General features: G+C 39.3%; 1 protein-coding gene, 1 long non-coding RNA gene and 1 pseudogene across 5 annotated transcripts in view; 1 reads left to right on the forward strand and 2 right to left on the reverse strand.

Moving 5' to 3' along the window:
• The window catches only part of LOC118208021 (class I histocompatibility antigen, F10 alpha chain-like), a 48,522-nt gene extending 32,716 nt beyond the window's left edge, over positions 1 to 15,806 (reverse strand). Inside the window, exons 1-8 of one of the 4 annotated variants that reach the window (XR_004761493.1) lie at positions 15,700 to 15,806; positions 10,381 to 10,641; positions 9,602 to 9,868; positions 8,739 to 9,029; positions 8,448 to 8,558; positions 8,326 to 8,361; positions 8,128 to 8,240; positions 5,713 to 6,939 (exon numbers count right to left, since the gene is read on the reverse strand). Coding sequence is in view for 3 of the 4 variants with exons in the window: in XM_035382287.1 (XP_035238178.1) it covers positions 8,354 to 8,361; positions 8,448 to 8,558; positions 8,739 to 9,029; positions 9,602 to 9,868; positions 10,381 to 10,641; positions 15,700 to 15,760 (999 nt within the window). In the remaining variant the exon portion in view is untranslated. Of the gene's footprint in view, positions 1 to 5,712; positions 6,940 to 8,127; positions 8,241 to 8,325; positions 8,362 to 8,447; positions 8,559 to 8,738; positions 9,030 to 9,601; positions 9,869 to 10,380; positions 10,642 to 15,699 lie in introns of those variants that run through there. The other 3 variants (XM_035382287.1, XM_035382285.1, XM_035382286.1) reach the window with 3 other exon arrangements.
• Positions 282 to 4,938, forward strand: LOC118208035. Its single transcript, XR_004761498.1, has 2 exons — positions 282 to 352; positions 3,338 to 4,938. It is a non-coding gene; the product is annotated as an uncharacterized LOC118208035 (long non-coding RNA).
• A 2,607-nt stretch (positions 15,807 to 18,413) lies between the features above and the next one.
• Positions 18,414 to 22,242, reverse strand: LOC118208028 (annotated as a pseudogene).
• Between the last annotated feature and the right edge of the window lie 1,103 nt (positions 22,243 to 23,345).

A 23,345-nucleotide genomic window follows, 5' to 3' on the forward strand; every position in this document is an offset into this window, starting at 1 on the left:
TCTGACCTGATCTGACCCAATATGGCTCTCTCAGACCTGTAGGCATTGCTTTTAATGAAAAGAACCATTCTACTTCTAGTCATTCAATATATTGTAGCAGAACCAGGGGTGTGGGGTTTCCACGTCACAAGTTGAATAACTAAAACACACAAACAAAGTATAATTAAACAAGGAAAGTTTATTGGGGGAAACTCACAAAGGGGAAGGGGGGAAATCAGGCAACCAGTCCAATTCCACAATCCGTATCTGTATTCCAAAGTCCAAATCCAAAGTCCAAATCTAAAGTCCAAATCCAAAGCCGGGTTCTCAAACAAAACGAGTCGATACACAAGCGGGTAGTCAGGCAGTCCAGGTCACAACAGTAATTCAATCTGATATTTCGCAATGCTCTCTCTCTCTCTCTCTCTCTCTCTCTCTCTCCTCACCAAACGCGTTTCCCTCACGGTCCTTTGCAATTACCTCATGTTTCGGCTCTCGCTTTATTCCCGAGCCTTGAATGCGTAATGACCGACCGGTGCGTCTGATTATTGCCGGAACACCTTCCGTGGTTCGGGGGTGGAGCCAACGTGCTGCCAGGTACCTGTTCTCCACTACCAATTCCTGCCGTCTGTCACAATATGGAGATGAAATATATGAATTCAAATTATATATTTTTTGTATATTGCAATACTGCACAAAATATATGGGCAAATCTATGTCATTGCCACTTTCAGATATTGCTGGGAAATATGATAAATATATTTCACAGCAAAAACTAAAAATATAAATGTTAAATGCACAATATAGAAAATGTTTATCCTGTGAAACTAGTCCAATTTTAAGATTTGTTTTTATTCATTTCACGATTCACGAGAAATCAAAATGGCAAAATGCCTAAATGAAAATAAGGTTTTTCAGACCACAAGAATGACAATTCAGCCAATTTTCCAAAGAAAATGAATCTCTGGCAGTCATGAATCTTGCACTGTATCTGGGTTATGTTCATTTTTGTTCTGTCTAACAAAATTAAGCCCCCTTTATTTGAGGTTTGAGGCTTTTTAATGTAAAACTTTCTGGAAAAATACTTTTCCAGATAAAACCACAATTTCCTTTGCTATTTCACTGTTGATTGACAGCTCATAACAAACTTAATCCTTGTATTTTAACACAGGAATAGCTGCTGACCAAATATTTATGAAAATTATGAAAGCAGATAATAGTAGATACGTAACAACTTAGAAAGCAAATAATATAACAAATAATAATATAATTTTTGCCTGTTTTAGCCTGTTTTATATGTTGCTACCTCTAAAAGTATTTATTCTACTTTGGAAGCCAGCTTGCTTTCCTGTTTCTTGTTTAGATTGCTAATAGGCAACTACAGTACCTCCTGAACTATGCAGCATAAGGACCGTGATTCAGAGGAATTCCCAGCTCTACACACACTTTCACACAAAATCTACCAGAGAACAGTCAGCAAGGCCTGATCTGAAGTGATTATACTCACCCAAACATGTACCAGGTTTTAGAAAGAAATCTGCATTTTATATCGGTTTAACAGTGGCTTAGATATATGGCAGTAGAATTTGTCATGTCAGTAGATGTGGTTTGGGGAATGTCAATGCTTTGTTTTTATGTTTCAGAGGACTATGAACAGCTGGTGGAAAACATTGTGAGGGATGGAAGACTCCGCCTCTGAAAATCACCAAAAAATCCTCAAGGTGAGAACTTAAGGCAACAAAATGCAAAGACCAACCATCCAAAACAATACTATCCCACTGTGTTTACACACTTAATATAATCAAAATATAGTATCTACACCTCAACATCATCAAACACTGTATAAATAAACCAAGGCCCTTAAACTCATTAATAATTCCTGTTATAGAGTGACAACAGCATAACATCAACCAAACACTACCTCTCTCAGACATTAAACTATTTGTGAATGGACTTCAAACTAAACATTTTCTCTTCCTGTTATTTTATGTTGTCTTAGTCAGTGCATGTATTGTCTTCCTGGGTCACTCTGTGCAATGTGAAGAAAAACAGCAAAGGAGACCCTCTAACTTTTAAAATGGCCGCGTTGTACTGCACACAGAAAAGTCTGAACGCTGTTCTCAGGTGTTTGCTGGTTCTCCTTTTCTCTGCAGGACAAAAAGTTGATAAAGACCCTGTTCGATGTGCTGGCCCACCCACTCAACTACTTCAAATACACGACCAGGGAGTCCAACGAGATGCTGCCCCGCTCCTTCATACGCCTCATCAGCAGCAAAGTCTCAGAATTCCTGCGGCCATACAAGTAGTCCCCAAGCCCCGCCCTCCCCCAACGCCACCAGGCCCCGCCCCATACCTGCAGGGCTCCTAGCAACAAGACAACACGAAACTTTTACTTTCTCCAGCAACTTTGAAAACATACTTCACTATGCAGACTTTCATGTTTGGCTTTGTTTTTTTTCTCCCGCTCCTCCCTCCCTCCAATCTGCCACTCACAGCAGAGCTTCGCCCATCAAAATCACATCACACGTAGACTTGGTTAGACTTTTGCGTCCCGTATGAATATTTGTGTTTATATGTTGTTTGTCTGTTTGTTTTTGTTTTCATTATTTTTCCTTCCTGAGAAGAAACCCCCCCACTGAGCATTTGGCTGCTATTTGCAGATGGATCCACTGTCCCAATAATCTCTTATTACAGTAATAAGGGAATATTAAACATTTCAAAAGAAATGTCTTGCTTAGCCAGGGTGAGGGAGAAGCAAAGTGCTTTTCTTTTCATTGAACATTTAGGAATACTCTGCCAACCAAGCAGTGATGAATTATTATGAATTATGAATATTAAGAGATGAATGTAGTGGCCATTTGGTAAGCCCTATGAATGGGATCTACACCTGGCAAGTGAGAACAGGCCTCCCTAAAAGAGTGGCTTATTATGGATATACAGCCACCAGTTTGGGCCCAGCTCCAGCTCTTACCAAATCCCAACTCATTTATCCTTTAATAATTTTATAACATTCTATGACCTCTACCATTCTCTCCTAAAGTAGGGTCTTTTTTCATTTCATAGCATTCAAAGCCAAATGTTACGAGCTCTTAGAGCAATTTTCTTATTAAGATATTGCTGTTAAAACAGTTGATTTCTTGTATCTGTTCGGTTCGTTTGTGTTGTATTATTGTCTGTTGCTTACTTTTAGAACAATTATTTTATATTCCAATTAACTAACTTATCAAAGCGAAAAAATATAGGATTGTTCTTTTTTGTTTGTTTTTTTTTCGAACATAAAATGAGAAAATCTTTGGGAAAAGAAAACAGAGCTGTATGTGTGGGAGCAGTGCTGTCATAGCACTCCACACTGTGAAAGAGGCCGAGAGACGTCTTTGCTGCTCGCTCCGAAAGGTCACTTTAAAACTTCGATCTCGTCTTTTGACCTTGCGTTTTAGCCTCCTTCCCTCAGGAGGACCCCCCCCCCCTCCTGTTTCTTCACGAGGGAAAAAGCATCGTTGTTATGAAAGGTTGCATTTAAAGTGGCGATTAAAGGATAGACCGGATTCTGGCACACGTACGCAGGTCAGTTATCGAGGACGGTCAAGCTACGATCCCAGGACCGTACTAACGAGTTTATTTTGCGTGCTGAGAAAGGAAACTCTTTCTATGGTAAACCGGTTTCGTTGTTTTCAGTGAATGTTGTAATTGACGAACGGACTTAGACGAGGGTTGTGCCCGAGGGTTGACTTCCCCGGAGCACGATCCTAAACTACGTACTGCCCTCCTTGCCCCCCTCACTCCCTAATTCCAAAGACATAACTTCTCCCCTTCCCTATATCTCAAAAATAGTCTGTCCCGTTAAAACCAGCTCTTCCAAAGACTGCCCCCCATGGCAGGACAAATGATTATCTTGTGCACTAGATCAAGACTTGTCACCCTACCTTTGTTGTATGTGCAATGAATTTAGTCTCCATATGTCCTTTTCTGTGCATAAAAAAACCAAGAACAATATTTAAAACTGCCAAAACTGTATAATGGAATGTCTTAATTTTATGTTTTGAAAGAATTTATTCTTAGGAGTAATTATAAGATATAGTGACTAGTTTTTGATTTTGCCTTTTAAAAAAGAAAAGAAATCTTGCATCCCTTACACTGAAATTCACAAAAAAGATTGAATAATCAACAATGTAATGTACATAAATGTATTTCTGAATCGACACCAGTTATATTTTGAGAACGACTCCCTCTGTAATTGTTTTTGAGATGCCCTTTGAACAGAACATTGATTTCTGTACTTGTTCAGTATTTGCTTTCTCACTTTCAGGAGTCAGTTAGTACTTTACGCCAGATCGTTGTTTTCATTGTGAATACAGAAGATGTAACTCTGGGTGGTGCACAGGTACAACTACATCACCAGCCAGTGATCCGTGTAATGATTGGTGGTTCAAAGACAAAAAGAGGCAAGGATGTTGGACTCCTGGACAGACATTTCAGTAGAGGCACAGATGGTTGTCCTTGTCATGCTCACCCATTAGCAGAGAAGCTATAGTAGGAATGCCATTGATGTATTCTTTTGAATGTTCAAAAGGCCAACCTTCAAGTTCTCTTGTTGCTTCCAGTATTTATATCTGCTTTGTTTTTGGTTATTTCTTCCTACATATCACCATTCAACAACCCCCCCCCCCCCCCCCCGACTCCTGCCTCGACTCCCTCCCCCCACACCTTCTATTCATGCCATTTCCCTGCAAACTCAAAAGATCCCCCTCATCCTTTTCTCTCTGAAACTGAACACATGGATGTTTTTTTTTTGGGTTTGTTTTGTTTTTCTTTTGCTTTTTTAAATAAGAGTTTGCTATGATTTATCATAGAGTCGATAATGGTATTTGCACTTGAAAATTGTTATTGCTCATGTAAAAAGTGTCTGGATTTTGTATTTTGTCTTTTTTTAAATGAATGGAATTGGTGTTCTTAACCTCGTGGAAGCTTTCATGTTTTCATTCAATACCCTTTGCATATCAAAACATAATTTCATCAACAGAAATCTGCACAAATCTGCAAATGACTGTTACACATTTAAAGCATATTTAAATGTACAGTCATTTTAATGTAAAATGTTCATGACACATAGGAGCCAGGAGTAGGTCTTTTCCACTTGGGAGTTGACTCATGAATTTTAATATTGTGCTGTCATTTTGACCGAAAAGGACACGTGTCATCGGTACATTCATTTAACATTGGAAAAAAATAAAACGATTCACAAAATTGACAAATTAGAAGTGAACCTATGGTGGAAAGTAAGCTAACTTGTGGAAGATGGATCTGTGTCTAATTTAAGGCCCAGCAGCTCTGTAATTTAAGAACTGCCCTTGTGTACAAAGCAGAAATCATTTCCACGCCTGTTTAACAAAAGATTTTTATTTGTATCTGAACATTTGTAGAATGTTTTGCCGGGTGAAAACATCTGTATTCCACTTTATCTTCAAATGCAACATAATTATGATCACTAAACACTACTACACACTGCCAGCCAACCTGCAGACATTTTCTTTATTTTTAGGATTTTGGATATTTTTTCAGGATTAAAATAACATTGTGTAAATTTCAGGATTTACACAAAGCTATTTGAAGCTCTAATTCCATGCAAGGATATAAATACTGCTATAGGCTATGTATATCTTTCTGTGTGTGTGTGTGTGTGTGTGTGTGTGTTTGCCTTTGACACAAACACTCTGTTAGGTTTATTTGTGCCACAACCACCTCTGGCCAACACAATTCAGTTATCTTTTTTTTTTTTTTTGGAACACTTTGAGGCCACAATAACACCCTTTGTCCAGTCATGATGATCCTGTAAATGCTACCTCTCTCTCCTGGGCTCTTAAACAGTCTTCCCTTCACAGGAAGCAAACGCAGAGATGCCTAAGATCAAACCCAGAACTGACACTACAAACATAGAATGGCACCGGTGTTGCTGGGTTCTGTAAAACAGTGTAATGAGTAGTGCATCAAAATTTCATTGTGATTATTACATAAAATAATACATTTTTAAAAATGTAAGTTATGAAAACAGATGATTTATGCTTTGTAAATGTTAGTCATTTTTCAAATATGAAAATGTATATATTGTAATTGTAATATATATTGTAATCAATGGCCATAGGTACACATGCTACTATAGAAAATATTTGGCTGATTCAAAATCATTAAGAAGCCCATGTACTAACTGTTCTTCAAGCTGCCCAACTCGCCTTAACCCTCAGACTCGCTGTTTTCCTAATTTTCCTAACCCTAACCCTAATTTGAGCCCTCAAACTTCATTGAAACCATAGGTACTTTTGAGAACATCTAATTACTCATTTAGAATTGATGAAAAACAAAGCTAAAATCATGAATTAAATAATACAAATGCAAAATAATATGGTTGAGGTTACTTACAAAATAATAATTTCCCTGAAAAAATATGAATATATTCTAAATCTATTTATGGTCATAGGTACCCATGCTACTAGAGAAAAACAAACCCATGTCCTAACCTTTCTTTAAGCTGCTGAACACAGCTGTGAATTGCCTCAACCCTCAGACTCAACTTTCATTACCCTAACCTTAATTGAATTGGTTAAATATCTGATTTTTCCATTAAAATTGATGGAAACTGCAATTAAAAAAATAAAAAACGTATTTGAAGTGATCTATTTAAATCTGCAAATATACAAAGCTATATAGTCAAAATAATTGGATAATCCAAACAAAACAAAAATATCAGAGCTCTGCTTCTATAATAAGTTTCAAAATAATATAGTGTCCAATGTCCATCTACCCGGGTGGTATGATTTTTCTTAGTATTATGGTGGAGATCTCTAAGCTTATCTGTAGTTTAGCAGAGATGGGATGCAGTGCTGATCCGTCTTCTCCTCTGTAGCACTAGTGCACTGTTCATGGGTGGTGAATCGTCCACTGGCTCAGCCAAAGTTCTATTCTTCTCTATCAGAATCAAGCACAGAAAAAACCAACCAGAGAATTCAAACAAAACAACACAAAAAGGAATCCGCAGAATGCAAATGCAGATGTTAAACCAATGATAAACTTAGTTGTGTTCTTGTAAATCTTTTAACAGAACTGAAAGTTAATGTTTTAAACTAGTTCTCTGTGTAGCTAGTGCTGTGTCTCTTGAGCCGCTTTTCCACCGCATGGTACCGGCTCAACTCGACTCTACTCAACAGTTTTGGTTTTCCATCGGGCAAAAGTTGTGGATAGTACCTGGCACCTGGTACTTTTTTTGGTATCACCTCCGTCAAGGTTCCAAGCGAGCTGAGGCGATACCAAAAGATGACGTGAAAACACTCCCGACCACTGAACGGTCAGAGAGAATCGCTTTCATGCGGCGTCGCTATGACTACCAGCTACATTGACGGGGGTACTATCTGCAGTGGAAAACAAAATACCTGGTACCAAATGCGAGTAGAGTAGAGTCAAGTCGAGTTGAGCCGGTACCATGCGGTGGAAAAGCTGCTTTGCAGTGACTTTTGTTGTTCTGTTCAGGCAAGTCTGACCCCAGTACTTTTCCATAATGCGCCACTAGTGCCCTCTGCTGGGGGAATCACAGCTACTACGAAACAGATAATTACCCTTTATTGGCAATGTTCATATTGAGTGGGTTACAGTAGCAGCAAGTGTCTTGAATAATACAAGTTATGTGTTGAAAGCATATGATGAAAACCTAAAGGCTTGATGGAAAATGCATTTCATTTAACTTGCAATGCTTCCATCACGACACTTGAGTGACCAGATAATCAGAAAATGCAAAATAGCTTAATTTCATTGCACTTAATTTTCTCAGTAACTGCATTCACAATAGATCTGGTCCATTTTTCAAGTAAGGTAGGTAAAGGCTAAAGAACATGCTGCCCAGATCAGTGAAATTGTGAAGTTGGTGTTCTACACAAAATTCAAAAATACGTCTAAGCAGATATACCATTGGAGGAAGACGCATTGCGCAGCAGAAAGTGAGAGCGAATGACCAACCAGTAGGGGTTGCTGGTGCACAATGAGGCATTGTCATCCTGGATGATGCTAGCATGGCCCTTGATTCAATATACCACTTTACAGCAAACACACGCACCAATAAATGTAAGGCACTTGACTATTTTATATCAAGAGAACAATAATTACCAGAGTCTGCAATTCCATTGAATACTAAAAAGAAAATTACTCATCCTGACCAGGTACAATAAAGGATTTCTAAATGATAGAGGAGTGTGAAGCTGGGTCTTCAGACTCTAAAACTGAGAGCACAAACCATCAGTGATACATCTTCAGAAGGGACAGAACAGTATACTCCTCTGTAAACATTAATATTTAGACACTTACCTTTAGCAAGCAAGTATCCAAAGGAGGTCTAGATGCCTGTAAAAAGACAAATTTATTAGGAAAACAATATTACACCCTTTCTCCATTCCACACATACCCATAAATACCGGTTATGCCCCCACCTCTGCGTCTCTTCTTATAGATGATAAACGCAGGGATGGCAAAGATCAGAAGCAGAACCAGCACTACAACCACAGAACTGATGACTGCAACATCAGCACCTTCCCCTGGTTCTGTAAAACAGTGCAATACATTGACAAAATCAGTAAGTAAATTGGTTAATGTTTATGGAAAGTAGCAGACTTTACAAATATGCACTTGCACAAAACGCAATGTTCTTTTACCCTGTCCCACTGACTCCACAATAATACAATAATGTGCTGCAGAACATGTACAGTATTTACGTGCATTACCCCAGTTGATGTCCAGCTTGTTGTCCAGAGTAAGGTGTGTGACAGAGCAGGTGTAACGGTGTTTCTCTCTCGCTTTCTCCGAACTGATAATAAGGGTTCTCCTCGTCTGGTACGTCCCGTCTCTGTTGGGTAACACCTCCCCGAAAATGAGCTCCTCGACTGGAATGGGACGGTCGTCTCTCAGCATGGTCAGGTTGATGTGCCGGGGATAGAAGCCAGTGGCCAGACAGCTCACCTTCACCACTCCAGTCTCCCTGCATGTCTTCTGGATTAGTCTGACTCTGGGCCGCTCTGAGGGGGGAAACAGTGCATCAGCCAGAGAAGTAGCTGTTATACAGGGACGCAGGGAAGCTGAGACTCCTCACATGGGATGGAAATATACAAAAGTTAGTGAGAAAAATGACAGATTATTGCTGTGATGGGGGCTTGACCTTATATAGCCGAATGCGGCGCTATCGAGTAAATATGCCTTTCCTCACATCCACAGCACTGCAACATACAAAGACACTGAAGCCCAGAAAAGGTAGTTGCAATTTAGCCAGAAAATCATTTTCATATGAAACATAACAAAAAATAAGAGAAAACAGCCTGGTCATACAAATCATTAAAACTATAAAGGGAAGGTCTGGACCCTCCAGCAATAGGTCAGACCAAAGATCCTCCCTACCAAACCAATCAGAACTGCAACATATACTATGGTAACAAAATAAGGTAAAATATATAGTTAAATGCAAACCTATTGGGACACAATTTTTCTTGGCCACAGGAAATGTAACAGTACAGTAATTCCACACTGTACAGTATATCAGGGTGTAATGAACATGCGTTTTAGTCAGGTGTATGCTGAAGGTTATAATCCTTACCTTTTCTAAGCACAATGTTCTTTTCTTTCTCCAGATAGTACTTCAGTATTTGGATACAAATAGGCTGATAGATATCCATTAATTCCATTAGATAAAGCTCTGCTTCCTTTGTGGTCCACATAAGCTGTGGCCATAGAGGGTTGGCTGTGTAATTATGCATGTCAAAACGCTTCGCGTCTATTCCATCATAAGCTTCCCACAGCATGACCGGACTGGGCTTGTCATTGTCCAGCACACATCCAGCCAGGTGCTGATGAACACGAACTCCTTCAAAACAAAGAAAAAATAAAAAGGCAAATAAGCCAGCAGTTTCAAGCATCAACCTACAGTATGTTCTCGACACACTTTTGCATAAAATAATAATACATTTAGTCTAGTCTACTCACAAAACCAAAACATTGACTACTGATTCTGTGTTAGTAATTGATTCTGTGAATGTACCGTTACCCTACATTTAGGATATTTTTTTTACTGCAGATGATATAACTGGCTCACTTTGCCAACTTGCATATGGGCTTCATCAACTATATTTGAGTTGTTTTGTCAAACAACCTTATCACAGATTCTTATTTTCTCCAAAAATTCACTTAGATCATAGGGTCATCCCATCTCTGAACAATCCTCTGAGTCAGCAAACAGGAAACTTACCAGTATGGCAAGCTGGCACGCTACAGACAAACCATGGCCCTTTTGTATAATAGTGTAATGAAATTTAATGTAGTGTGGTCTTCTGAATGTGGACGGGGCCTGAACTGAACACCTGCCCGCACTCAGCTCACCTTCAGTGTGATTGCCGAAGAACCTGTCATGTATGGGATTTTTCATGTCACCGTAAATGCCTTCTACCACAATGTTTGCACCTAGAAGAATAATATCTTCAACTCCCTTTGTGGAGCTTGGTTGGCTTCGAGAGATAATTTTCTTGATGTTGCTGTCATAGTACAGCACCTGAAGATCATCCAAAAATGCCAAAATACTGAATTCTGGGAATTGGGTCTGCCCGTAAATAAATGTTGAAAACGTCCATATTGAGTGTGAACCTGTGGGGAAACATACCAACATTCATTAGAAGAGTTGCTGAATTATATTTTAACAGTTAAACTATATATAAATTCAAAAGACGAATTTGATTTAACTTCAACCTTCAGACATGCCTAGCCAAACCGAGTTAGCGAAGAAAATGGCTAGCCTCTAGCAGACATCAATCGACATATGAGACCCACGTCTCTTCATTTTCTGGATGTCAGGTGATCCTGCTCCATACTACTGGCTGCAGCGAGGGGAAGTTGGGGGAGGGGAAGCAATGGCCCGGGGAAAGCGAGATGGGAATAAAGCCTATTTGAGGGCGCTTTCACACCAGGATCGTTTGGTCCAGACTTATTTGATGCCAGGGAAATTACGATTCCCCCATGCTGAAGCTATCTTTTCTGTAACATGTGTAATAGCTTATTAGCTATTACACATTAGCTCCGAGGACGGAGTGTAGCACAGTGGGTAAGGAACTAGACTCGTAACCGTAAGGTCGCAGGTTCGATTCCCGGGTAAGGACACTGCCGTTGTACCCTTGAGCAAGGTACTTAACCTGCATTGCTTCAGTATATATCCAGCTGTATAAATGGATACAATGTAAAATGCTATGTAAAATAGTTGTGTAAGTCGCTCTGGATAAGAGCGTCTGCTAAATGCCTGTAATGTAATGTAATGTAATTAGACAATGAAAATGCAAATTTCTAGTCTCTGAAGTAAAGTAGATTCCATTTGAGGTGAAATTTGACTTTAACTTGCATTTTAACTTTGAGTAATATTCCATGTAAAATGTCCTCTAACAGCAATTGATGTCATTCAACTATACTACACACACACAGCATTACAATAATCATTTTTATTACTTCTTATTGCTTGCTTGTATTGTAGGCGAATTTTAAGGCAGGTGACGAAACAACATCAACTGGCTGACTGGGGCAAAAGTACAGAGTTTGGGAGTAGATTTAATGGTATATTTATTTTTGTGCAAGGAGTGTGCGTACTCAAGTGCTAAATTGGTATTAGTAATTTGGTGACTGCTGCTATGTTGTTCTGTTTAGATTTGGGAATACCTATTAGTTCAGTGGTCCTCAAATTCAGCCCTGGGGGACCAATGCGCATGCTGGCTTTTGTTCCAACCACAATTGCAATCCTAGAATTTTAATGAGTTGATAATTTTTCTTAATTACACTATTCATATTTTGAGGGATATTTACCCTTTTAAGCCACAGTATGTCAGAAATAGCTATGCATGGCATGAAGAACTAGAAATACCGCCTCGCGGTTGTATGCCTCCGCCAACCAGTAGCCAGTTTGGATATAAAATGTCATTACTTCATCAAGGCTTCATGCATGTGATAATTCACTCATTCCCTGGTTCCTTTTCCTGGCTAGATGTTTCCCAACCTCAGTCCTAATCACATGACGGTTACGGTATATGATTAGGCCGATACAAATTATTCATTTAATAACGTTGGCATTCAGTGTATTTTCAGGGTCGCGCACCTCTAATTATGTTATGTCGCAGAACGTCTGCAGAAAACGAAATCCCTATGGGAAAAAGCATTGGAAATCTTCCGAGGGAATCCATGGCTCAAAAATGCAATTCACTTCCGTTCTTTAGGACTACAAACCATTCGTGCTTGTGACGTGTGGTTACGCTACCTGACAGTCACTGTCCTCGCCGGTGTATTTTAGTTTCTTTCAAAGGCTGCTTTACATTGGTTTGGGGTATAGTTTTATTTAAATTTTAAACTAGCGTTAATTGTAGGCTACTTAAAATATCAAAGTGAACAAAACGTCATTTCAATGGGACATTTTTAATATCAATAATTGAATTTTAAGTAGTTAAAATAGGAATTCTTGATATCAAGAATTGTATTTTAACTAGTTAAAATTGGACAGTCTACACCTAGTTAAAATTCTATTATTGATATCAAAAATTCCAATTTGAACTAGTTTAAATTGAATTCATGATATCAGAAATAGGAATTTTAACTAGTTTAAATTATATTGTTGATATCAGTAATTGATTTTCTGATATCAGAAATTGGCCATTTTTACTAGGTCAAATTCCAACTCCGATTGAAATGAATGAGAAAAACGTTTTACATCTGACTAGTTAAAATAGAATTTCCGATATCAAGAATTGGCGTTTTAACTAGTTAAAATCTAATTTCTGATATCATACTGTGGCGTCCACATATTTATGTTCAAAAAGAGCCCAGGCCGTGCGCGCTCCGTGCTTGCTCCTTTCTGAGGTGGTCGGAAGACTTGCAGCGCGCCAATGTCGCACGGTCTGTCAAAGCGTCACTTTTTTTTCCTTCAGCCACCGAAAGACAAGATAAAGGTAGGTAGCGGCGCTTCAAATATTACAAAAATACCATAGTGTTAACCAGTGTTTTAATTGTACCAAAATAAGTGCCGGTACCTACTCCTCTAAATACATACTGTTTAAAATAAATTATTGTTGGTAATCAAAAGAAGAGTCGGTACTCATATACAAGTCCCGACAGCTCCTGCGCATCTGAAGCACTGGCGTTAACCATCATTCGGTGATGACAACTGGCGGATCCTAACTCTGTTCGGGCAAGTGGAATACCTCATGCAGTTGTCTGATCGGACAAGTAAAAAATAAATGTGATAAATATGTAACGTTATCTGAAAATAAACAGTGTTTGTATGAGCCGAAGCGGAACCTGTTCCAGTTGAGCTACGTAGGCTACGTGCCTACCTTTTTTTTTTTTTTTTAATTCAAAAACTACTGTTATAATGGTACAATACATCTGATTAAAATGGTGACCTGGAGAAGCCGTCGGATGTCGCGGCCGCAAGTCTAATTACACCTAGATAAAATTCTATTATTGATATCAAAAATTCCAATTTGAACTAGTTTAAATTGAGTTCATGATATCAGAAATATGAATTTTAACTAGTTTAAATTTTAATTAGTTTTAACTATTTTTTTTTTAATTCTGAAACTACTGTTATAATGGTACAGTACATCTGATTAAAATGGTGACCTGGAGAAGCCCGTCGGATGTCGCGGCCGCAAGTTGTTGGCAAATCGCCAAAACAGCGCGAATTTAAAAAAAAAAAAAAATTCCCATGAAAACGAAAGGTAAAGTGTTTATTTTTAAGGTTTTGTGAATGTAGTGAGCTAGCAAAACTGAGAGTTAGGCTGCATTCTAATGACGATTATGACAGTAACGAGAGGAGCAGTCTCACAAGCTGCTGCAGTGTCCGGAAATGAATACAGATAAAACTAGCTAATAAAAAATACACTAATCAAGCATCTAAGTTAGTTAGGAAATTTTTGTATCATGCTTCTCAGTAGAATTAGAATGTAACAGAACAGAATCTTTAAAGCCATTTTTCTCACTTTTTCCTCTTTTTTTTTTTTTTTTTTGCATGGACAATGCATGTAAACTCTGTCATTGAGGGTGAGAAAGACAGAGAGAGAAGGCTTTGAATGTGGACCCAGCTCAAATTATATTGTTAAATAAAGATAAAAGATTCTAACTAAGTACTATTTTGTCATGGTAACTGAGTTAATTTAGCAGAAGAGTGTCCCTTTTAAAGTGCAATATGTAACTTTTCTTGAGCCGTCCCACTGTAACTAGTTTAAAAAACATCTTAAAAATGCGTTAAAAAAAATAAAATAATAATAATCCCCGATGCTTAGGCCCGGCGGGGGGTCAATTTAGGCCCGGTGTAGCAAAGGCAAAAAAGTTTAAGACTATGAAAACATAACCTCTTGAGACTTCTTAAAGGTTTTTTTGTTTATATCTAAATCTATCTTATAGCTCTGACGAGCTCTTGATACAAGGAATAGCAGTTTGCAAGAGCTAAAAAGTAGTTTTAGATGTACTTTAAAACCATAAAAGGTTTGTTAACCCTTGTATTGTTTGTAAATATTGAAGCAAAGTAGGCCTGTATTTTTATGGTGGGGTGAGAACAATTAAAAGAGCACATTGTCCATCTAGAAGTTCTATCTTCAAGAATAGAGGACTATATAACCAAAATTGATACTCAAGAAAAGTTACATATAGCACTTTAAAAGGGACACTCTTTTGCTAAATTAACTCAATTACCATGACAAAATAGTACTTAGTTAGAATGTTTTATCTTTTTATTTAACAATATAATTTGAGCTGGGTCCACATTCAAAGCCCTCTCTCTCTGTCTCTCTCACACTCAATGACAGAGTTTACATGCATTGCCCATGCAAAAAAAAGGAAAAAGTGAGAAAAATGGCTTTAAAGATTCTGTTCTGTTACATTCTAATTCTACTGAGAAGCATGATACAAAAATTACCTAACTAACTTAGATGCTTGATCAATGTATTTTTTATTAGCTATTTTTATCTGTATTCATTTCTGGACACTGCAGCAGCTTGTGATACTGCTCCTCTCGTTATAATCATAATCGTCATTAGAATGCAGCCCTCTTTGTCAGCTGTAGCAACTGTAGCCTAACTCTCAGTTTTGCTAGCTCACTACATTCACAAAACCTTAAAAATAAACACTTTCACTTTCGTTTTCATGGGAAAAAATCACCATTTTGTATGTTTTTTTTTAAAATTCTGTTCATTTTCATGATAACGTTACATATTTATTACATTTATTTGTTACTTGCCCGATCAGACAACTGCATGAAGCATTCCACTTGCCCGAACAGAGTTAGGATCCGCCACGCCGCGGCAAAACCTTACCAGCGGAAACGTTGTGTTGTATGGTTAAAATGAGCTGAAATTCAGTATATTTCAGTATAACGGGAGCCGCCATGATTTCGCTGACGTAGGCCTATAGGCTACATCAGAAGTTTGCCGAAGTTTTTTTTATACATAAGACATTCACATGAAAACAAGTAACGTAGGCTAATTACAAATTCGCTAAACCAATCCGTTTCTACCAACTGGAGGGCTTTTTTACCCGCACAAACATCCACCGCTGTCAAGTGGGTGGTTTGCTTTCAACCAAGCTGGTGATTTATTCAAACGATCATAAATCAATAGCTATAGGCTAAGTTAAAATTAACATCACGTAGGCTACATGAATACATAAATATTTTACCTGTGTTGACAACAGTTACTGTCGCCTGTAAAAGAAAAAGAAGCGCAGTTATTCGTTCCATAATGTCTTCCGACGTATCCCTTGCTTCACGTGTGACTAGTGTTGTGTTGTTCGCGAACGATTCGTTCAAAAGAATGAATCTTTTGGGTGAACGAAGTTTACTGAATCACTTCGTGAAACGATTCGTTCGCGAACGTGAACTGGTAGTTCACACTGACTGACTATCGTTCGCAGTTCAGTGATTCGTTCACTGAACTGCGGTATGGAAATATGGATAATAAATGGATAATAATCGAACATCACTGTCAAGTGTGCTGTTTATTTTCAATGAAATAAGTAAAAAAAAAAAAAAACATGTCTCAAAGTAGCCAAGGCATGCCTTAAGAGCATGCCTTAAGAACATGGGGGGCTGGACGTTGGTGACCGGGGGGTCGGGGCATTTATAGAATTTCCATACAGAATATGTAATAGCCAAAGAACCAAACACTTTCTTTCCCTATTTTTCATAAAATGTTTTTGTTTCGATTTTTTTTCACACAATTTAGTTTGAAAGAATGTGTTTCATGTGGCCATTTCATTTCAGTACATTTCCCAAAGTGGGTTATTTTAGATGCGGATTTACTGTGACTTGTAGTAACGGCTGCATGAAATACAAAGTGCTGATATACGTTAGCTAAATAGGTCACGTCATCTCAAAATGTCGTCGATAAAATAGTAGCCGTGGCTAGCCTACTTTGAGACATGTTAAAAAAGTATTATTTCATTGAAAATAAACAGCACACTTGAGTGATGTTAGATTATTATCTGTTATCCATTATTCCATACCGTACCTACTCCCCTCCCCAGAGACTCCTCGCTCTACAATGGAGTATCAAAAATTCCAAAATGACAAGAAATGCACGCCGTTCTTAAATTACATTAATTATTTGATTTGACTATTTTAACTCAACTAGATATTTAAAGTCCGGCTTCCCAGGTATTCATGAAAATGTGTTTTCACAGTAGGAATCTGGATTCATGAGATGGTAAAATCCTCCAAAATGTTCATTCAATTTTATACATACCACTTTTTAAAATTCAATAAAATTATGAAATCAAACCGTTTTCTGCAAAGTCCAAAATATTCTTGAAGACCTTCCCAGGTGTTCATGTACTGGATTTTGTGCATTTTCACTGTAGCAATTTGGAATTATGGGATGGCACACGATCACAAGAAAACTTTCGTTATGTCAATATCACCAGATAACTAAGGCCTCCGTAAATTTGAAATTTAGAGAGGAGGTGGCGCAGTGTGGAAGGGAAGAAAAGAGAAAAAATGGCGTGAAGACGCTGTAGCAGTGTACTGGTATTCTTGTTGAATGTAAGATAGCTAGCCTTCCCGGGAGAGAAAAGCTACAGCTAAGCGGTGCTGTGTAAATTGGAGTAATAGCCTATCCATACCTTTCCCAGGGAGTAAACCAGTCAGAGGACAAATCCTTGTGTCAGCTGGCTGTTTCGAGATATCCGCTCACTCTACAGAAACACTGCAAAGACAAAGCGCTTATCCACAGCTTTACAATTCCACTGAATGATAGGAGTGTAATATTTTCCACGTGTGAGAATTAAAATATTGCTCTGTACTCGTAATATTTATGTTGTAGGATTCCAGAGTGGGGGGAACTTAGCACCACATCACACACTGAACACATTCTGAGGTGACATTCTCTTTTGATAGTTTACAACTTACCACAGAACAAAGCCACAACCTACACAGGAATTCAGCAGACTGAAGATCCGACTCTTACATGACTCTCAGTGCACCCTCATGCCACACCAGAATAAACAGCCCCAAGCACAGGAAACGACTGGTAGGAACTCACCAAGCATGAGGCATAAAGTATCAGATTGAAATATAGTTCCCTTTACACTCCAAAATAACCCTCCAAGATACACACCACAGATTCATAATTAACACAAATTAAAATAGAAAATGAATTGGAACTGACATCCTATTAAAGTTGTTTCACGCAAATAAATCAAGCAAAAAAAACTTTGGTTGCCATTTTTCATCATTTATTAGTTGTACAATTATGAAAAATAATTAAAAAAGACTGGAAGCCCGAGATTAACAGTCTGTTTCTGTGTGCCTGTATTGAGGTCTGTCTGAGTTAGATCTCTCAGTCCGATCCCGCTCACCTTTCACCCCCAAGACAGGTCAGGGATGGGTACCATTGATGTGTGAAGCTTTTCAAACACTGTCGGCTCTCTTGTTCCGACAAACGTGGCCAAAGAAAAAAAAAAGAAACATTACTTGCATACATCCATATACATATATATATACACACATTTATAAAAGCAGAATCATTCAAGTATCAAAATACAGATCGCTAGGGATTACTTTAAAATCCAATACCATTTCTCATTATAGTCATTATCAATATTACAGATTAGTCCCAATGTACTACCCATCACAATTAGCAAATGTGCAAACGCCAGAACTGAGCCAGGCCAATGAACCTCCAGGTGACTGCTGTCTATACGCTCAACCCACAGCACCATGAAGTACCTCTGAATAACTGAGCAACTGAGCACCCATCCTAATAATCAAATACTTAATTTCAGTCGAATGCCAATTCAATGAACAAAGCTTCGAAGTTGTGATTTTTCTTAGTATTATGGTGGAGATCTCTAAGCTTATTTGTAGTTTAGTAGAGATGGGATGCAGTGCTGATCTGTCTTCTCTGTAGCACTAGTTCACTGTTCATGGGTGGTGAATCGTCCACTGGCTCGGCCAAAGTTCTATTCTTCTCTATCAGAATCAAGCACAGAAAAAACCAACCGGAGAATTCAAACAAAACACAAAAAGGAATCCGCAGCATGCAAATGCAGATGTTAAACCAATGATAAACTTAGTTGTGTTCTTGTAAATCTTTTAACAGAACTGAAAGTTAATAGTTTAAACTAGTTCTCTCCGTGTAGCTAGTGCTGTGTCTCTTGAGCCGCTTTTCCACCGCATGGTACCGGCTCAACTCGACTCTACTCAACAGTTTTGGTTTGCCATCGGGTAAAAGTTGTGGATAGTACCTGGCACCTGGTACTTTTTTTGGTATCACCTCCGTCAAGGTTCCAAGCGAGCTGAGGCGATACCAAAAGATGACGTGAAAACACTGAATGGTCAGAGAGAATCGCTTTCATGCGGCGTCGCTATGACTACCAGCTACATTGACGGGGGTACTATCTGCAGTGGAAAACAAAATACCTGGTACCAAATACGAGTAGAGTAGAGTCAAGTTGAGTTGAGCCGGTACCATGCGGTGGAAAAGCTGCTTTGCAGTGACTTTTGTTGTTCTGTTCAAATAAGTCTGACCCCAGTACTTTACCATAATGCGCCACTAGTGCCCTCTGCTGGGGGAAACACAGCTACTACGAAACATAATTACCCTTTATTGGCAATGTTCATATTGAGTGGGTTACAGTAGCAGCAAGTGTCTTGGGTAACACAAGTTGTGTTGAAAGCATATGATGAAAACAAAGGCTTGATGGCAAATGCATTTCATTTAACTTGCAATGCTTCCATCATTACACTTGTGACCAGAAAATCACAAATGCAAAATAGCTTAATTTCATTGCACTTAATTTTCTCAGTAACTGCATTCACAATAGATCTGGTCCATTTTTCAAGTAAGGTAGCTAAAGGCTAACGAACATGCTGCCCTGATCAGTGAAATTGTGAAGTTGGTTTTCTACACAAAATTCAAAAATACGTCTAAGCAGATATACCATTGGAGGAAGACGCATGGCGCAGCAGAAAGTGAGAGCGAATGACCAACCAGCAGGGGTTGCTGGTGCACAATGAGGCAGTCATCCTGGATGATGCTAGCATGGCCCAGACAATACCAGACAATGGGGCCTATCCATGCATTGGAGCAGTACATTAACATGACGAGCTGCCAGCAGCCCAAGGGCCTTTACTGTTAAAGTGCTCTACAGATGTGCAAAGTTCAGTGAGTTTTGCTATGCATGAATTTAAGTTGCATTGGCAGGAAAAGTTAACAAATAAAACTAAAACTAAAACAAGAGTGGCTCCAGCACCTGCGGTGCTTGCCCCCCTAATAATGAAAACAATATATTAATAAGATAACACATATGGGATGTTGACAGTGTCGTGGCAATTGCAGATGGCGTTCTGCATGTCCATTGAAGCGCACTTGATTCAATATACCACTTTACAGCAAACACACGCACCAATAAATGTAAGGCACTCTTGACTATTTTATAGCAAGAGAGCCATAATTACCAGAGTCTGCAATTCCATTGAATACTAAAAAGAAAATTACTCATCCTGACCAGGTACAATAAAGGATTTCTAAATGATAGAGGAGTGTGAAGCTTGGTCTTCAGACTAAAACTGAGAGCACAAACCATCAGTGATACATCTTCAGAAGAGACAGAACAGTATACTCCTCTATAAACATTAATATTTAGACACTTGCCTTTAGCAAGCAAGTATCCAAAGGAGGTCTAGATGCCTGTAAAAAGACAAATTAGGAAAACCATTACACCCTTTCCCCATTCCACACATACCCATAAATACCGGTTATGCCCTCACCTCTGCGTCTCTTCTTATAGACGATAAACGCACGGATGGCAAAGATCAGAACCAGAACCAGCACTATAACCACAGAACTGATGACTGCAACATCAGCACCTTTCCCTGATTCTGTAAAACAGTGTAATACATTGACAAAATCAGTAAGTAAATTGGTTAATGTTTATGGAAAGTAGCAGACTTTACAAATATGCACTTGCACAAAACGCAATGTTCTTCCACCCTGTCCCACTGACTCCACAATACAATGTGCTGCAGAACATGTACAGTATTTACGTGCATTACCCCAGTTGATGTCCAGCTTGTTGTCCAGAGCAAGGTGTGTGACAGAGCAGGTGTAACGTGTTTCTCTCTCGCTATCTCCGAACTGATACTAAGGGTTCTCCTCGTCTGGTACGTCCCGTCTCCGTTGGGTAACACCTCCCCGAAAATGAGCTCCTGGTCTGGAATGGGACGGTAGTCTCAGCATGGTCAGGTTGATGTGCCGGGGGTAGAAGCCAGTGGCCAGACAGCTCACCTTCACCACTCCAGTCTCCCTGCATGTCTTCTGGATTAGTCTGACTCTGGGCCGCTCTGAGGGGGGAAACAGTGCATCAGCCAGAGAAGTAGCTGTTATACAGGGACGCAGGGAAGCTGAGACTCCTCACATGGGATGGAAATATACAAAAGTTAGTGAGAAAAATGACAGATTATTGCTGTGATGGGGGCTTGACCTTATATAGCCGAATGCGGCGCTATCGAGTAAATATACCTTTCCTCACATCCACAGCACTGCAACATAAAGACACTGAAGCCCAGAAAAGGTAGTTGCAATTTAGCCAGAAAATCATTGTGGTGTGGGGATGGCTGGTTTAAGCAGCCACACCTGCCCTGGGTCAAGCTAATTAGACCTGGCAAGTTGGATAATTGGTGAAGAATTAGATAATTGGCCAGGCTAATTGGACCCAGGAACAGGAGTGGCTGCACCTGTGCGTAGTGAGGTAATCACTGCGCACAGGTTAAATCTGCCATCCCCACCCACACCAGGGAGCTTCTGTCATGACAGGGATAACATCTGCTCATTTGGCGTTACCATCTTGCCAAACCCTCGTGGAATAAATGTGGACTGTTTTAACATCATCTCCCTGTGTCTCTGTGCTGGAGGGCCCCAAGGAAAGCCACTTCGGTGGCCTGTGGCAATCATTTACACATAACAAAGAGAAAACAGCCTGGTCATGCAAATCATTAAAACTATAAAGGGCAGGTCTGGGCCCTCCAGCAATAGGTCAGACCAAAGATCCTCCCTACCAAACCAATCAGAACTACAACATATACCAAGGTAACAAAATAAGGTAAAATATATAGTTAAATGCAAACCTATTGGGATACAATTTTTCTTGGCCACAGGAAATGTAACAGTACAGCAACTCCACACTGTACAGTATATCAGGGTGTAATGAACATGCATTTTAGTCAGGTGTATGTTATAGGTTATAATCCTTACCTTTTCTAAGCACAATGTTCTTTTCTTTCTCCAGATAGTACTTCAGTATGTGGATACAAATAGGCTGATAAATATTTCTTAAATCCATTTGAAAAAACTCTGCAGCCTGTGTGATCCATATAAGCTGTGGCCATAGAGGGTTGATTGTGCAATTATGCATGCCATAATGTACCGCTTCTGTTCCATCATAAGCTTCCCACACCATGGCCTGACTGGACTTGTCATTGTCCAGCACACATCCAGCCAGCGTCTGATGAACATGAACCCCTTCAAAACAAAGAAAAAATAAGGCAAATAAGCCAGCAGTTTCAAGCATCAACCTACAGTATGTTCTCGACACACTTTGGTATAAAACAATACATTTAGTCTAGTCTACTCACAAAACCAAAACTTTGAATACTGATTCACAGAAACAGTCTTAATGGCCTCTTTGTTGCGATGCGTGGGGGGTAGGACCCAAACGCAGAGGGTGGAAAAAAATGCAAAACTCCAAATGAAGAACAAAGACTTTACTTGACACAAAGGGAACAACAGGGAACAAAAAGCCTCGCAGGGCGACCTTCTACAACGAAGGAAAACTACAAACACAGGAACAAAGGAAATCAAGAAAATACAAAAACACTAGGAAACCAGGACATAGCAGGAGCACATGGAGTAGGTACATGAACAGGGCGCACAAACAACCAGACTTTACCACATAACCACAAGGATCCAGCACCTGAGTCAAGGGAGGGGGAAACTTAAATAGAACACACGCTGATGAGACACAGGAGGGCACCATGAACAATCAGGCCACAGAGAGGGAAGGGAAAACGAGACAATTGAAAACAATGATTGAACAATTGGAAACAATCATACAATGAACACAGGGGGAGCAGGACACAAAACAGAAGTGCCGCCATCTGGCGGCCCAACAAGGAAAACGCAGACAGGAAACACAGGACCATGACACTCTTACTGCTGGCTGTGTTAGTAATTGATTCTGTGAATGTTACCCTACATTTAGGATATTTTTTTTACTGCAGATGATGTAACTGGCTCACTTTGCCAACTTGCATATGGGCTTCATCAACTATATTTGAGTTGTTTTGTCAAACAACCTTATCACAGATTCTTATTTTCTCCAAAAATTCACTTAGGTCATAGGGTCATCCCATCTCTGAACAATCCTCTGAGTCAGCAAACAGGAAACTTACCAGTATGGCAAGCTGGCACGCTACGGACAAACCATGGCCCTTTTGTATAATAGTGTAATGAAATTTAATGTAGTGTGGTCTTCTGAATGTGGACGGGGCCTGAACTGAACACCTGCCCGCATTCAGCTCACCTTCAGTGTGATTGGCGAAGAACCTTTCATGTGTGGGATGTTTCATGTTACTGTAAATGCCTTCTATCACAGTGTTTGCACCTAGAAGCATAATATCTTCAACTCCCTCTGAAGAGCTTGGTCCGCTTCGAGAGATAAGTTTCTTGATGTTGCTGTCATAGTACAGCACCTGAAGATCATCCAGAAATACCGAAATACTGAATTCTGGGAATTGGGTCTGCCCGTAAATAAATGTTGAAAATGCCCAC

This window comes from Anguilla anguilla, chromosome 11, assembly GCF_013347855.1.
Source record: "Anguilla anguilla isolate fAngAng1 chromosome 11, fAngAng1.pri, whole genome shotgun sequence".
Taxonomy (NCBI): Eukaryota; Metazoa; Chordata; class Actinopteri; order Anguilliformes; family Anguillidae; genus Anguilla; species Anguilla anguilla.